This window comes from Crinia signifera, chromosome 19, assembly GCF_055691185.1.
Source record: "Crinia signifera chromosome 19, ASM5569118v1, whole genome shotgun sequence".
Classification (NCBI taxonomy): Eukaryota; Metazoa; Chordata; class Amphibia; order Anura; family Myobatrachidae; genus Crinia; species Crinia signifera.
In genome coordinates, this window is record NC_139226.1 from 19,779,048 (window position 1) to 19,795,297 (window position 16,250).

Genomic DNA, 16,250 nt, shown 5'->3' on the forward strand with positions numbered 1-16,250 from the left:
TTCCTTCACATTTTTCAAAAACGGTAAATGAAATGAGCTACACTTGCGGACCTACCTCGGAAGCTTGGGTGTCTGGCATAGAAGGTGGCGAAATGCGTGGCCTCACGAAGGATGTGCAATTTCTAAATTCATACTCAACTATGTTTTGGTCAGTCCTGGATATATAAGTGTGCCCAAGGGCAGCGGCGTAGCTTTGTTTGGGGCGCCCCCCCGTCATTAATGGGGGGGCACCCCCCCTCTTCTCCCCGCCCGTCCGCCCGCCCGCCCCCCCCCATGCCCCCTCCCCCCATTGCCGCATGCTTACCTGTTTGGGGCGCACCACCGTCATTAATGCCCCCCCCTCCCCTCCCGTCCGCCCGCCGCCCCCCCATGCCCCCTCCCCCCATTGCCGCATGCTTACCTGTCCGCGCGTCCCGGCTCCCCTCCTGGCTTCAATAAATTCTATGCAGACGGACCACGATAAAATGGCCGCCCCCATACCGCAGACAGTTTCAGAGAACAGTCTGCTTTATGGGGCGGCCATTTTATCGTGGTCCGTCTCCATAGCATTGATTGAAGCCAGGAGGGGAGCCGGGACGCGCGGACAGGTAAGCATGCAGGGGATGGGGGGCGGGGGGATTACTATAGCACCGCAGCCCCCCCGGCGCCCCCATATGCACAGCGCCCCCCCGCGACCACGGGGGCTGCGGTGCTATAGTTACGCCACTGCCCAAGGGAAATCTCTTCCCTTCATTTGGGAAACCAAGTGCACTGCAGGGGGCAGATGTAACATGTGCAGAGAGAATTAGATTTGGGTGGGGTTTTACTTAAAAGTGAGATCTATAGTGCAGTGTAAAAATAAAGCAGCCAGTATTTACCCTGCACAGAAACAAAATAACTCACCCAAATCGAATTCTCTCTGCACATGTTACATCTGCCCCCCTGCAGTGCACATAGTTTTGTCCATCTAAGAAGGAATTTGCCAGAAGGAGTGAACCAGAATAACCCCCAGAGTTCTTCTGTACTTGCTTTAGAGACCTGTTTTACGCTATTGATTTTAAAACCTATTTCCATTGAGAGATACGTAGACAACCCTCTATGGCTGCTTCCATGCTGTTCAAGTTATGTCAACGCTGCAATAATTCCGAAATGCGCTGTTATATTGTATTGGACATGTATAGATGTTTCCATTGATAGAAATTGATTTATGCTAATGTTTTTGCATGTGAAATGACTGATGTCGTTCATTAAGGTTTTATGTTTACAGTAATTCATTCAGTGGTGGCATTTCGTGGCGATATAATTGATGAGGATATAACCCAGATTTATTGGTTAATTGTAGGAAAGTAATTCCTATGTAATGGCCTATACTGAAATCCATACTCTTCCACGTGATGAGGTTGTGGAAAACGTGCTTCTTTTATTCTAGAGCTAAGGTCAGACCAGTAGGGTTGTATATGTGGTCACTTCTTAGGTTGCAGTCACTTAAGCCACCAACAGTGGCATCGCCACTGTTGCAATGGGTTGTTAAGGGCATCCATTGTAATTTCCACGTGATGAGATTGTGGAATACTTGCTTCTTTTATTCTAGTACTAAGGTCAGATCATTGAGGTTGTATATATATGGTTACTTTCCATGTTGCAGTCACTTAACCCACCAACAGTGGCATCACTGCTCTTGCAATGTGCTGTAAAGGGCAATTAGAAAATAGTATAGTTTCTTCTAAACCACAATGAATTGATGTAGACCAGATGTCTATGTCGAGCATTAGCTTGTGTCGATCTTTTGTCTAAGTGTCGACCATTGGTCACTGTCGACCATTAGTGGTTGATAGACATTGTCTACCATTTATACCATAACCAGACCAGCAGCGAATAACCAGATGCAGCCTCTGACCAACCAAATGGCCCTCCCCAGGATTAATCTAGGGAATAAAGGGGTTTGCTCATTGCCAGGGGGTTATATGCTTGTTACATGCTCGCTGCCAGGAGCTAGGTGCTCAAAGCATGCCCACAGTGCCACCCTCATACAGTACCTACCACTTTACTTACTCCTCAAACTCCCCATATTAATTCATATAAAATGTCCTCAACTCCCCGCGGGGGCCGGATGAATACCCGACAGGGGGATCCCAACTGGCAGTGGCTATTCTCCCTTGTGGGGGTCCAGGACTGAGGGAAAGTGAGCTGCCAAGCCTGCAGCGCGGCGAGCACTGTGAGCCTGCAAGGGGCTTCTTTGCGCTCACCCCACCCCTGTGGGAGCACTGGCAGTTGGGATTCCGACTTCGGGTTACTGACTGTTGGGGTCCTCTGTTGGGTCCGCCATACCATACAATACCCCTCACTGGAGAGAAAAACACAGATACTGGGGTATCTGTTAGGGGCGCCTGTATGAGTGGTTAGGCCTGCAGCAATCAAAAACAGGGATTGTCAGTCCCTACAAAACAAAGGAAAATGTGGGGGGAGATTGCGCAGTATTGATGACAGAACAAGGTTTTGTAAAAATGTAACAATAACAATTTATTAATAAATATAACACTCTAAAAGGTGGTGCAATTGCATCGGGGGGATTAAAATGGAAATTAATGAGAAATTGAAAAAACTGAGTTCAGTATTAGATAATGTCACCTTATTCACTGGCAGTTGGAATGTGGGAGATGGGGACGATGGAATTGCCCTCCAGACACTAGGACGGGAATGCCCTTGCAGAGTTTCCTCCAAATCGGAGTTGAAGTGATGATTATCCTTAATTTGGATTCTCTGTAGCAATGGGGTTCCACTTGTTACCATGTATAGGTACCTTAGATAGGTGGCGTTCCTTCAGAGGTTGGTACCACGGTGGAGTGGTTAGGAGGTAGGTGTCCCGATCTGGTTCTCCACTGATCAGTTGGAAATTGTAATTTTCCTGGCCAAAGGTGATATCTGGAACAGCAGCAATGGTGGAAGGGGGTGGCTGGTGTGCCTGTGCCAACGCGTTTCACTGCTTGAGAGCAGCTTGAAAAAGATCGGGACACCTACCTCCTAACCACTCCACCGTGGTACCAACCTCTGAAGGAACGCCACCTATCTAAGGTACCTATACATGGTTACAAGTGGAACCCTATTGCTACAGAGAATCCAAATTAAGGATAATCATCACTTCAACTCAGATTTGGAGGAAACTCTGCAAGGGCATTCCCGTCCTAGTGTCTGGAGGACAATTCCATCGTCCCCATCTCCCACATTCCACCTGCCAGTGAATAAGGTGACATTATCTAATATTAACCTCAGCTTTTTCAATTTCTCATTCATTTCCATTTTAATCCCCCCGATGCAATTGCACCACCTTTTAGAGTGTTATATGTATTAATAAATTGTTATTGTTACATTTTTACAAAACCTTGTTCTGTCATCAATACTGCGCAATCTCCCCCCACAATACCCCTCACTGGCAGTATAAGTGTCCCCTTGGAAATCTAATGAGTAATACTAGGAATAATATAGCTCTATCCGGCGGAGGAAGGGAGGGCGGTGCAGACTGCGGGTCCTCTCTGTTCTCAGGAGGGGTTTGTGTCATAGCCTCGACAAAATGAAGGTTGACATACATTAGGTCGACCACTCGACAGGCCTTAAGTCGATACATGAAATAGGTTGACATCACTAAGGTCGACAGGGTTGAAAGATGAACACAAGCATTAGGTCGACAGTGAAAAGTCAACATGAAGTTTTTCCCGTTTTTTTTTGTCTTGAATTTCGATGTAAGTCAACATGGACACCGTGTCAGTGTATCAGCTGCGCTCGGCACACTAGTATATTCTCCTTCCACGCCCCCTAGTGGATGGTAGTGGGTGAGATACCGCCTGTCGGCACATGTCAGCTAAAAAAAAAGTCGGCTAAAAAAAAACATTCATAGTGACTTAACAACCGTATCCCCTTAGGAGAACGTAGCCCCTCTGGGTTACATGGTGGAGGCCACAAGATAAGACTACATATGATTCACGCTTTCCTCATGGGTTTCTACAAGGCTGCAATGCTGCTGCATGCGCCAAGCTCTGGGGAGTGACTGATAGCTAATGTCATCTTTAGATGGCCTTGGCTATTGTAGTCTGTGAGGCTAATAGTTCATAGGAGAGGGATCCAATGGATCCCTTTCCATTACTTGCTTGTTTTGAGCTGGTTCAAACGTTTCGAGGATTTCCACCTATGATTGCCAGTAATCTTCATTCCGATTGTCTCTGCCGCGCATTCTTTTTTTTTTTTTTGCTAGCCGCAGACTGCTGGGAATTTCCAGCCCCAAACATCAGAATAATCAATGAAACCATATGGATTTAAATTCTCCCCTAAGAATCCCAAGACGTCGGCTGGTATTCTTCCAAGTGCTTTAGTTTTATTCCATATGTTATAATAATGTCATCGGCTACACGATGTCTAATGAGTTATTTATGGGATATAAGATCTGTAACGAGGACGAGGTTACTATAATGAGTTATTAATCACATATGTTTATAAAGATAAACAGTCAACAAATTTGTGCTCTATGATGAAAACGATATAACTAGCAATACTTTTATTTTGAACTCGTTTTACGGAGAGGGATCCTCGTGGATCCCTCTGCCCCTCTCCGCTCCTGCCCTGGTGACACGCTGCTTGAGGCCACGCATGCCCACCGCCACCCGCGCCAAAGCCGTTTAGTCCCGCCGTTGCGGCCATATTGACCGTGGGCACTGGGCAGTTGGTGGCTGCGGCCGCGGGCACTAACCGCTGTGGTAGCGCAGTCCGAGGTCCGTGGCCCAGCCAGGGGAATGCAGCGGCCCAGACAGGGAAAATGAGGCCAAATCAGTACCGGCCCACCGGGAAATGGCCCTATCTCCAGATGGGCCAATCCGCCCCTGGTTGGGAGACTCATTGTCACTCCGCTGCCCTGTTTACAGGAGACAGTGCAGCTGAGGGCATTCCCCCACAATGAAGGCAAATGGGGATGTGGCATTCACTCAAAGCCACACCCCCTTTTGCAGAGGCCATGCCCATTTCTGCGTCATAGGTTCCGGCACACTGTATGTTGGTAGGTATGCTACTGAATTCTCTCAGCCAATCAGCGGCCGGCCAGTCTTTTGAAAATATTTTTTTAAATTCTGCTGCCACTTCCCGCCCCGCCGCCTGCCAACTGCCTGCACCCGCTGCAGCTCGCCCTGTGAATCACCGCTGCCTGGCTCTCCTGCTCTCCGGGATTTTTACATGCGATAAATGGCATGTCATTTATCGCATGTAAAAATGTCACATCAAGTGCCAAATCATAACTGAGCCTCCTGGGGGGCTTCCGGGGGAGTTTAGGGGGATTTGGGTTGACTTGTCCTCAGGACAAGTTGGACTAGTGTATCGGAGTCTTAACAGTTAGACAAAAAGTCAACACAAGCAACATGGAAAAGGTTGATGCATGAAAAGGACAGCATACAGTTTTCACAGTTTTTGTTTCAATGTCAACATTGCTGACATGGTCCCCCAACTACTGTAGAGCGTTCCGTCGCATCGGATCCCTTTGCTTGGTATTTTACCATTCCCAGGCGGAAAGCAGGAAATAGTCCAAAGAAAGAAAACAAAACTGTGGGCGGCGTTTAAACGCTCGGCGAGCAGGTCTGAATACATGTGATGCATGTGAGTGTAAGCTCACATGCTCACTCCCTGTTATCCCCCTGCAATTGGCAGCGACGGTGGGAAGTATAACAAGGTAATAAATACGGTACAAGCAGAGCGGCTGGCATCCCGCGGGCACCGGCTCGCACTGCACAGAGCAGGCTATTAGCCGTCCTAATGAATGGCAAAGGAGAGGTTATTACTGCCACAAATTCTGCTCGCTGAGTAATCACAGAAGGGGAATTTTTCACATTTTTAAGGGGAGGGGGAGAGAAAAAAAAAGTAATAAAAAAAAAAAAGATGGCTCATGAATGAGGGATTGGACGGAGGGATAACTGCAACGTGGATTGGTCTAGGAGAAGTCTGTGCCCGGAGGGTCCCAATTTCCTGACTTCAATTCAGCTTCTGCCGCTGCTGTTGCGATAAGCAAGGTTACTGACACGCCACTGCGGGGGCCTGGGGTAAGGATCTGTCATGTAATGAAGGGAAGGAGACCGCATTCGTTTAACAGTTGCAGAGGAATATACGCGCGCAGCGGGGGGGGTTACTGTTAACCCTATTACTACATGGTTGTCCAAATAAAGATCGAAATAACCTTGTGCTTGCATCTGTGTGTGTCAGCAGCTACAGTTATACATGTATCAGGAGCCAAGTGCTTTTTGTTGTTGTTTATTTGAGAATCCATCAATGAAGGCAGAGACTGAGAGTTATATAGTGGGAGGACGGGGTCCCCAGCAGCACAGAGTATATCAGGAGATGCGCGAGGTGTCAGTGAGGACAGGGCTGTATGTGACGGGGCAGTGACATGATGTGAGGAGGGGAACGGGGGCAGCAGGAAGCCACAGACTGATAGTTATATAGTGGGAGGAGCAGTGTCCCCAGCAGCACAGAGTATATAAGGAGATGAGTGATGTGTCAGTGAGGACAGGGCTGCATGTGACAGAGGTAGTAATATGATGTGATGAGGAATGGAGGCAGCAGGAAGCCACAGACTGAGAGGTATATAGTGGGAGGAGCAGGGTCCCCAGCAGCACAGAGTATATCTGAGGAGATGAGTGATGTGTCAGTGAGGACAGGGCTGCATGTGACAGGGGCAGTGACATGATGTGAGGAGGGGAATGAGGGTAGCAGGAAGCCACAGACTGAGAGTTATATAGTGGGAGGAGTAGGGTCCCCAGCAGCACAGAGTATATCAGGAGATGAGTGATGTGTCAGTGAGGACAGGGCTGCATGTGACAGGGGCAGTGACATGATGTGAGGAGGGGAATGAGGGTAGCAGGAAGCCACAGACTGAGAGTTATATAGTGGGAGGAGTAGGGTCCCCAGCAGCACAGAGTATATCAGGAGATGAGTGATGTGTCAGTGAGGACAGGGCTGCATGTGACAGGGGCAGTGACAGGATGTGAGGAGGGGAATGGAGGCAGCAGGAAGCCACAGACTGAGAGTTATATAGTTGGAGGAGCAGGGTCCCCAGCAGTACAGAGTATATCAGGAGATGAGTGATGTGTCAGTGATGACAGGGCTGCATGTGACAGGGGCAGTGACATGATGTGAGGAGGGGAATGGAGGCAGCAGGAAGCCACAGACTGAGAGTTATATAGTGGGAGGAGCAGGGTCCCCAGCAGTACAGAGTATATCAGGAGATGAGTGATGTGTCAGTGAGGACAGGGCTGCATGTGATGGGGGCAGTGACATGATGAGAGGAGGGGAATGGGGGCAGCAGGAAGCCACAGACTGAGAGTTATATAGTGGGAGGAGCAGGGCCCCCAGCAGCACAGAGTATATCAGGAGATGGGTGATGTGTAAGGACAGAGCTGCATGTGACAGGGACAGTGACATGATGTGAGGAGGGGAATTCAGGGTTGCCGACCCTCCCGGAATTTCCGGGAGTCTATCGAAAATTGGGTCCCCCTCCCAGCCCCCCGGAAGGGTGGGCAACCCTCCCGGATTCAGGGGGGACCCCCGCTGTCCCCCGGATCGCGGCATTAAAATCCCGCAATCCTCGGGTCTCAGAGGAGGGGGCGGAGCTAAAACGGCACAATCACATCATTTTAGCCTCGCCCCCTCCACGGAGATCTGTGAATTTGATGGTTTACCATCATGGGGGCGGGACTTAGTGATGTCACTCTTAAGCCCCGCCTCCTGAGCGGCTGATGAAACTCTCCTCTCCGGAGAATAATAAAGTCGGCAACCCTGGGGGAATGTGAAGTCACAAAATGTGACAGTTAGTAATGACTACAGCTGTGCACCAGTTAGGTGATATAAAAAACGTGGGCCGGTGGTAGATCTCGAGGATCGGTTTGACCACCCCTACTGTAACACATCACAAGGGTGATTAACAAAGATTAACCTTGCAATACATTTTTCTGCCAGTAGATGGCACTTTGAAAGACATACCAGTGATGGCTAACCATGACACTCCAGCTGTTGTTGAACTACACATCCCAGCATGCCCTGCTACAATTTTACTATTTGGCCATGCTAAAACTGATGCAGGGCATGCTGGGATGTGTAGTTCAACAACAGCTGGAGTGTCAAGGTTAGCCATCACTGACTATGCATGGCAGATGAATCATGGAATTACTTCTCAGAGTAGGAAAAAAACAAACCATTTGCAGAAAAATCAGGGTGCTCCTTTACTAAGACGTCCGAATCTTCCGTCATCTGAGGGACATCCCTTGCACACACCATACAATCGGGTCCCCCTGCCGGCCCACCGGAAGGATGAGGAAGTTTCCTGCATTACTCCGGCCCCCCGCAGCCCCCTTCTCTAGCGGGCATATACAGGCAATCCCGGCTCTTTGGGGAGGAGGCATAGCTAAAATGATGCCAATTGCCCCATTTTAATCCCATTTCCTCCCCAAAGAGCCGCAAATGGTGGCATTTTCAGTAATGGGGCGGTGCTAAGCTACATCAAGCTCCGCCCACCCCCGGAAATGCATTGCTGCAGAGAGTCTCCTTTCCAGTCTTCTCCCAAACAGGGATGGCCATCTTGCCATTGCCATCGATGGTTGCCATCAATGGCAATTCTGCAACTGGCCATCGATAGTGCTAAACTATGCTATGGATGACCATCGATATTTTTACATATCGATGGTCATCCATTGTGTTTGATTGATTGGCCTGTGGGCCAATCAAAACACGGGGGCGGGGCTTTGCGGGTGTCGGGGGGTGGAGCTATGCTCAGTGTCCCGGCACTTTAAAAAAAAAAAAAAACATAATTTTGCTGTTCCATCGATGAAGGGAAACCATCTGGTTCCCCCCCCCCATCAATGGCTAAAGTATGCGACATCGGCCATGAACCATCGATGTTTTCGAATCATCGATGGTCGATGGCCATCCCTACTCCCAAAGAGGAGAAACAGTAAGTAGGCAAGTATGATGTAGTGGCCAGTGGCGAATCTGTGGGAAGGGGGATTTCAGGGCAACTGGAACCCCCCCATATAAAGACACAGATGCGCCTGCAGCACAAGGTGCAGCCATGCCCTCACCTGCAATGCCCGCGTGTATCTAGATACTTTGTATGTGCTTTGCCAGTATGTACATCCTCTCCTCTCCCTATACAGAAAAAAACTTTCCCAGCAACAACTTGAGGCGCGGGAATCACGTCATTGACTTTCATGGAACACTGGGTCCCGTTCAGGTTGCATTACTGTCTATTGTCTCCTAAAACTGATGTAACAAATCTCTCACATGAAAATAAATAAAATTAGAATCTAAGGGGAATTCTTTGATCTCCGCTCAGAATGAATATGAAAGCTGAGCACACAAAGGCGCATACGGCGGGGTACGGCGCTCGGAGCAGGCAGGAGAACAATCCCCACAATTGGATCTGTCTCAGCACTGGGGATTTACGGGAACACAAGACAGGGAAGAATAAAGAATAAAACTCTCCTTGAAATGAAACATTCTGTGGAGGTTCCGCGACATGAGGAGAGGAGTGTGAGCATATGGCGAAAGGAGTCGCAGACAGTGACAATATCAGTGTCATCTGCTTGTCACTCCACGCCGGTCACACTCCGCAACGCTCACAGCACATTCTTATCAAAATATGGATCCATTTGCAAATGAACAAATGTTTCTCTTTAGGACTCTCTGTATAACACTTACTTCCAATATTTCGTTTGTTTCGCCAATGTTAATCTGTATACGGCAGCTGCTAGATATATATAACATAACCGTTTGTGTTACAGCTTCAGTAGAATGTCAAAGTAATGCTGATTGGTTACATGCGCACGTTCCTTACCTGTCTATTACATGCGCACGTTTCTTACCTGTCTATTACATCTGCACGTTCCTTACCTGTCTATTACATGTGCACGTTCCTTACCTGTCTATTACATGCGCACGTTCCTTACCTGTCTATTACATGTGCACGTTCCTTACCTGTCTATTTCATACGCACGTTACTTACCTGTCTATTACATGCGCACGTTCCTTACCTGTCTATTACATCTGCACGTTTCTTACCTGTCTATTACATGCGCACGTTTCTTACCTGTCTATTACATCTGCACGTTCCTTACCTGTCTATTACATGCGCACGTTTCTTACCTGTCTATTACATCTGCACGTTCCTTACCTGTCTATTACATGTGCACGTTCCTTACCTGTCTATTACATGCGCACGTTCCTTACCTGTCTATTACATGTGCACGTTCCTTACCTGTCTATTTCATACGCACGTTACTTACCTGTCTATTACATGCGCACGTTCCTTACCTGTCTATTACATCTGCACGTTTCTTACCTGTCTATTACATGCGCACGTTTCTTACCTGTCTATTACATCTGCACGTTCCTTACCTGTCTATTACATGCGCACGTTTCTTACCTGTCTATTACATCTGCACGTTCCTTACCTGTCTATTACATGTGCACGTTCCTTACCTGTCTATTACATGCGCACGTTCCTTACCTGTCTATTACATGTGCACGTTCCTTACCTGTCTATTTCATACGCACGTTACTTACCTGTCTATTACATGCGCACGTTCCTTACCTGTCTATTACATCTGCACGTTTCTTACCTGTCTATTACATACACACGTTTCTTACCTGTCTATTACATCTGCACGTTCCTTACCTGTCTATTACATGTGCACGTTCCTTACCTGTCTATTACATGCGCACGTTCCTTACCTGTCTATTACATGTGCACGTTCCTTACCTGTCTATTACATACGCACGTTACTTACCTGTCTATTACATGCGCACGTTCCTTACCTGTCTATTACATACGCACGTTCCTTACCTGTCTATTACATACGCACGTTCCTTACCTGTCTATTACATACGCACGTTCCTTACCTGTCTATTACATGCGCACGTTCCTTACCTGTCTATTACATGTGCACGTTCCTTACCTGTCTATTACATACGCACGTTACTTACCTGTCTATTACATGCGCACGTTCCTTACCTGTCTATTACATACGCACGTTCCTTACCTGTCTATTACATACGCACGTTCCTTACCTGTCTATTACATACGCACGTTCCTTACCTGTCTATTACATGCGCACGTTCCTTACCTGTCTATTACATACGCACGTTCCTTACCTGTCTATTACATGTGCACGTTCCTTACCTGTCTATTACATGTGCACGTTCCTTACCTGTCTATTACATGCGCATGTTCCTTACCTGTCTATTACATACACACGTTCCTTACCTGTCTATTACATGCGCACGTTCCTTACCTGTCTATTACATGCGCATGTTCCTTACCTGTCTATTACATACACACGTTCCTTACCTGTCTATTACATGCGCACGTTCCTTACCTGTCTATTACATACGCACGTTCCTTACCTGTCTATTACATGAGCACGTTACTTACCTGTCTATTACATGCGCATGTTCCTTACCTGTCTATTACATGCGCACGTTCCTTACCTGTCTATTACATATGCACATTCCTTACCTGTCTATTACATACGCACGTTTATTACCTGTCTATTACATACGCACGTTCCTTACCTGTCTATTACATGCGCACGTTCCTTACCTGTCTATTACATGCACATGTTCCTTACCTGTCTATTACATATGTACATTCCTTACCTGTCTATTACATACACACGTTCCTTACCTGTCTATTACATACACACGTTCCTTACCTGTCTATTACATGCGCACGTTCCTTACCTGTCTATTACATGCGCACGTTCCTTACCTGTCTTCCACATGTGCACATTCCTTACCTGTCTATTACATGTGCACATTCCTTACCTGTCTATTACATGTGCACGTTCCTTACCTGTCTATTACATACACACGTTCCTTACCTGTCTATTACGTATGCATGTTTCTTACCTGTCTATTACATGCGCACGTTCCTTACCTGTCTATTACATGCGCACGTTCCTTTCCTGTCTATTACATGCACGCGTTTCTTACCTGTCTATTACATACACACGTTCCTTACCTGTCTATTACACGTGCATGTTCCTTACCTGTCTATTACATACACACGTTCCTTACCTGTCCATTACATACACACGTTCCTTACCTGTCTATTACACGCGCATGTTCCTTACCTGTCTATTACATACACACGTTCCTTATCTGTCTATTATGTATGCACGTTCCTTACCTGTCTATTACATGCGCACGTTCCTTACCTGTCTATTACATGCACATATTCCTTACCTGTCTATTACATACACACGTTCCTTACCTGTCTATTACATATGCATGTTCCTTACCTGTCTATTGCATGCACACGTTCCTTACCTGTCTATTACATGCACACGTTCCTTACCTGTCTATTACATACACACGTTCCTTACCTGTCTATTACATATGCATGTTCCTTACCTGTCTATTGCATGCACACGTTCCTTACCTGTCTATTACATGCACACGTTCCTTACCTGTCTATTACATGCACACGTTCCTTACCTGTCTATTATATATGCATGTTCCTTACCTGTCTATTACATACACACGTTCCTTACCTGTCTATTATATATGCATGTTTCTTATCTGTCTAGTACACGCACACGTTCCTTACCTGTCTATTATATATGCATGTTTCTTATCTGTCTAGTACACGCATACATTTCTTATCTGCTTATTATACACGTACGTTTCTTACCTGCTTATTACATACGCACGTACGTAAACAGCTATCAATGCCAGCCAATCAGAAGCATTTCCTCAATTGGCTGCTAGTAATTGGCTGATGACAAAGGGTAGTAAATAGATTTTATACCGCGTGTGGAATATACCCATACACAGTAATATTCTCCATACACGACTCGCCTCTGCAAATGACACATTATCTCGATAGTAAGCTCCTGGGAACAGCGGAGCATTTTCAAAAACAGTAAATAACACAAAATGGGCTTATGTGGTTGTTAAAAAAATGTGTAAATTACTACACTACTGGCAAATACACCCACTGTACGGTTTCATGCTGTAGTCCAATGCTGGACACACACTGGTGTGTGTGGCCAAATCGGAGGTGTTTGATGCACAGTCATGTGCGTAAAGGATCGGAGTCGTAGGTCCGACCTGCTTGCAAGTCCAACACTGACTCAGACCCCCCTGCCGGCAGCGGGGAATGTGAACGCATGCAATATATATCAATGTAAAAGGACCGCATGTGATATATTAGGAAGGTCCCGGGTGGCTAAAGGCGGATCGGCTGACCATGCACTAGTGCGAGAAGTCGTAGTAGTGTATGACCACCCTTACCGCAAAGAATCCTTTCTGCATGTTATAACTAAATCTCCCTTCTTCCATGTGCAGGGAGTGACCTCACATACCCTCTGCGGGACGTTAAAATGAGGATTCACAGAATTTTCTGAATTAACCATTTCTATTTATACACAGCGATATGAATCGCATCTTCTGCTCTTTCCTACGGTAAAAGTAATATGGAAACCCTCTGCTCGCGCCTATGCTCCCCCAGATCCAATGCACTCGTTATTTTTTATTTTATGGTGAATTGCTGGCCAACATCTCACTGCCTCCTCTGTGATGTACAAAGGGACGAGCCTATTCTTTCCCACAACCTCCGACCAGCTGTAGTCGCGGCAGGTCTGATCTATAGAGACGCAGTTTACAACCTGCGCCTTCATCGCTGTTTTAAATGGTTAAACGATTCTGCAGTCAGAGACGTTCCCCACCATTCAGATGAGTGAATTACCTTAAGTGCTAGACTAATGAGAGCCCCGCAGGTTGTTTTCTCTGAATTGTGTTGGCTGCAGATGCCTCGACGCTCCAAGGTTGGAGAGCAGAACCGGTGCAATAAAACGGCAAAGTACCATTACTATACTTACTTTGTAGTCGCAAGCTGGAATTATATGAGCCGAGCTTATTAGATGCCAGGCATGTGTAATTCCCATAATGCCTCGAGGTGACATTTGAAAACAGGAGCACGGACCAAGTCCTCTCGTTCTGGATTTTTAAACCTTCAATTCCTGCGGTCAGCCTGCCGAGGACAGCAGCCAGGAGACACAAAGAGAGAGAGAGGAGAAGTCATTTCGGCAGCAGGCCCCATCACAACCAAAGTGCTGTATTCTGTGCACTGTATACCGTTTGGCAGTGGAGTAAGTTCGTCCCAGTTGCCCAGAGGCAAGATCTATATTTAATGCCCCCCACAACATTATATAAATATATGTGTATCTGTTCTGAAATCGATGGCTTTCAATTAACTGATTCAAACTGGTAGGGGAGGAGAGGTGCCCCTTTGGGAGCAGGAGCCCGGTGGTTGATGACTCCATTGTCTCCCAGAGTTACGCCTCTGCTGTTTGGGAAATATGTGTCGCTGTCAAACACTAAAGCCCACTGGCCCGTCGGCATCTCTGCTTGTGTTGGACACAGAATCGGGCCCTTAGTATCTGTGATTAGCTGGTAGGGACATGGGAAAGGCGTCTGGTCTGCGGCAGTTACAGGAGTTCCTGGCTTGCTGGATAAAGGTAGTTGTCGCTGATTTGGCAATGGAAAGAACATTACTGAGACTGGCTAAAGGCCTGCGGTTTATTTGCCATCTTGACGATTATATACTGTACACCATGAAATAGCTGCATAGCCCATAATCAGCTATGTGAGGTTATCCCGAAATAATAAAGATATGGGGGTAAATTTACTAAAGGTTAAAAAAAAATTTAAAAAAGGAATGTTGCCCATGGCAACCAATCAGATTCTGTTTATTATGTTCTAGGATGCAATAGAGAAATTATAAATGTGCCCGTGTGCCAAAAGCCCAGACATCAGGCGGTGCAGGGCAAATGAGTGTGCCACCCTACATCATCCCGGTACTCACCGCTTGTCATCCTTAAACCATTCAAACTCTGCAGGTGGCTCAGCCATGGCCTGACAGCGAAGTACCGCAGGTTTCCCCACCGGTGTCTTGGCGCTCTTGGCGTCTGCGATGGTTGGGGGGTCTGAGAAAGCAAACGGGTTAAAGAGATGATGTTAATGGATGAAAAACATCACTAAACAACACTAGCACTGGCGTCTTCAGTCCCAGGGTCTCCCTATAACACTGGGAGCTTTATATGTGCAGAAAATCAAGCCCGAAATACCAGATGAATCAGACACAAACACACACAATGGAGATCAAGGGGCAAAAACTGCACTGAGTTACGGCAGCCAATCAGCAATGACCTTTTACCTGTCCTATGCTGGTGAAACAAAGTAACGTCTGATTACAATGGTTCAGTGAATATTTGGGTTCTGATTCAGATTTGTTATCAAAGCAAAAAAAGCCCACTACTGGGCAAATGCATGCTGCACTGCAGATGGGGCAGATGTAACGTGCAGAGAGAGTTAGATTTTGGTTGGTTATAGTGTTTCTGTGCAGTTTAAATACTGGGGGGGGGGGGTAAATTTACTAAAATGGGAGTTCTATTGAAGATAGGATGTTTCCCATAGCAACCAATCAGATTATATTTACTATTTTCTAAGTAGAATCAGATTGGTTACTATGGCATACCCTCCAACTGTACCGATTTAGCCGGTACAGTACCGTTTTTAAATGGTCTGTACCGGCTAAATCTAACTGTACCGAATGTACCGATTTCTGAGGTGGCTTCTGGAACTCTGGGAAATGTAGTCTTCACCTGCCAACTGCCCTTTGTGTAGTATGAGGCTTAGACTACATTTCCCACGTTGCACTGCAGGGGGCCTCAGCCGGACTCCAGTCCTCACCTTGATTAGAGATTTCTCCCTGGAACCCCTGCACCTCCTCTCCGTTCCCAGGGGATTGCAAAGCCAGTGCACCCCAGGCCCACAGTGCACAGGGGCGCCCCCTGATACCGTATTTGAGCTTATGGGCGGGCGGCTGAGGACGAGGAGGCCCCGGGGGGCACAGAAAGCAGGGTGAGTGCTACTATGATACCTGGGGCCCCGGGTATATGATCTTCTTAAATGACGCCAATACACCTTCGGAAAGGGGATTTGGCCACACCTCCCTTTTCCACTGAACACGCCCCCTTTCCGAATGTGCACCGATTTCGTCCCTCCAGATGTTGGAGGGTATGCTATGGGCTACTTCCCATCTTCAATAGAACGCCCATCTCCTATATATTTGGCTACATCTGTCACTCAAAGTGGGTGTCTGTGTCTATAACGCTCTGTTCCTGGACTTTCCTCTTAATGTGTGATTGCCTTCATCTGTGCTGAACACCTTTCTGAGAAATTAACCT

General features: G+C 47.0%; 1 protein-coding gene across 1 annotated transcript in view; it reads right to left on the bottom strand.

Annotated features, from left to right (window-relative positions):
- IGLON5 (IgLON family member 5) overlaps positions 1-16,250 on the bottom strand; it is a 340,687-nt gene that overhangs the window by 17,837 nt on the left and 306,600 nt on the right. The window contains exons 6-7 of the mRNA XM_083162150.1: positions 14,867-14,987; positions 13,881-14,032 (exon numbers count right to left, since the gene is read on the bottom strand). Coding sequence (XP_083018276.1) covers positions 13,881-14,032; positions 14,867-14,987 — 273 coding nt within the window. The remainder of the gene's footprint in view (positions 1-13,880; positions 14,033-14,866; positions 14,988-16,250) is intronic.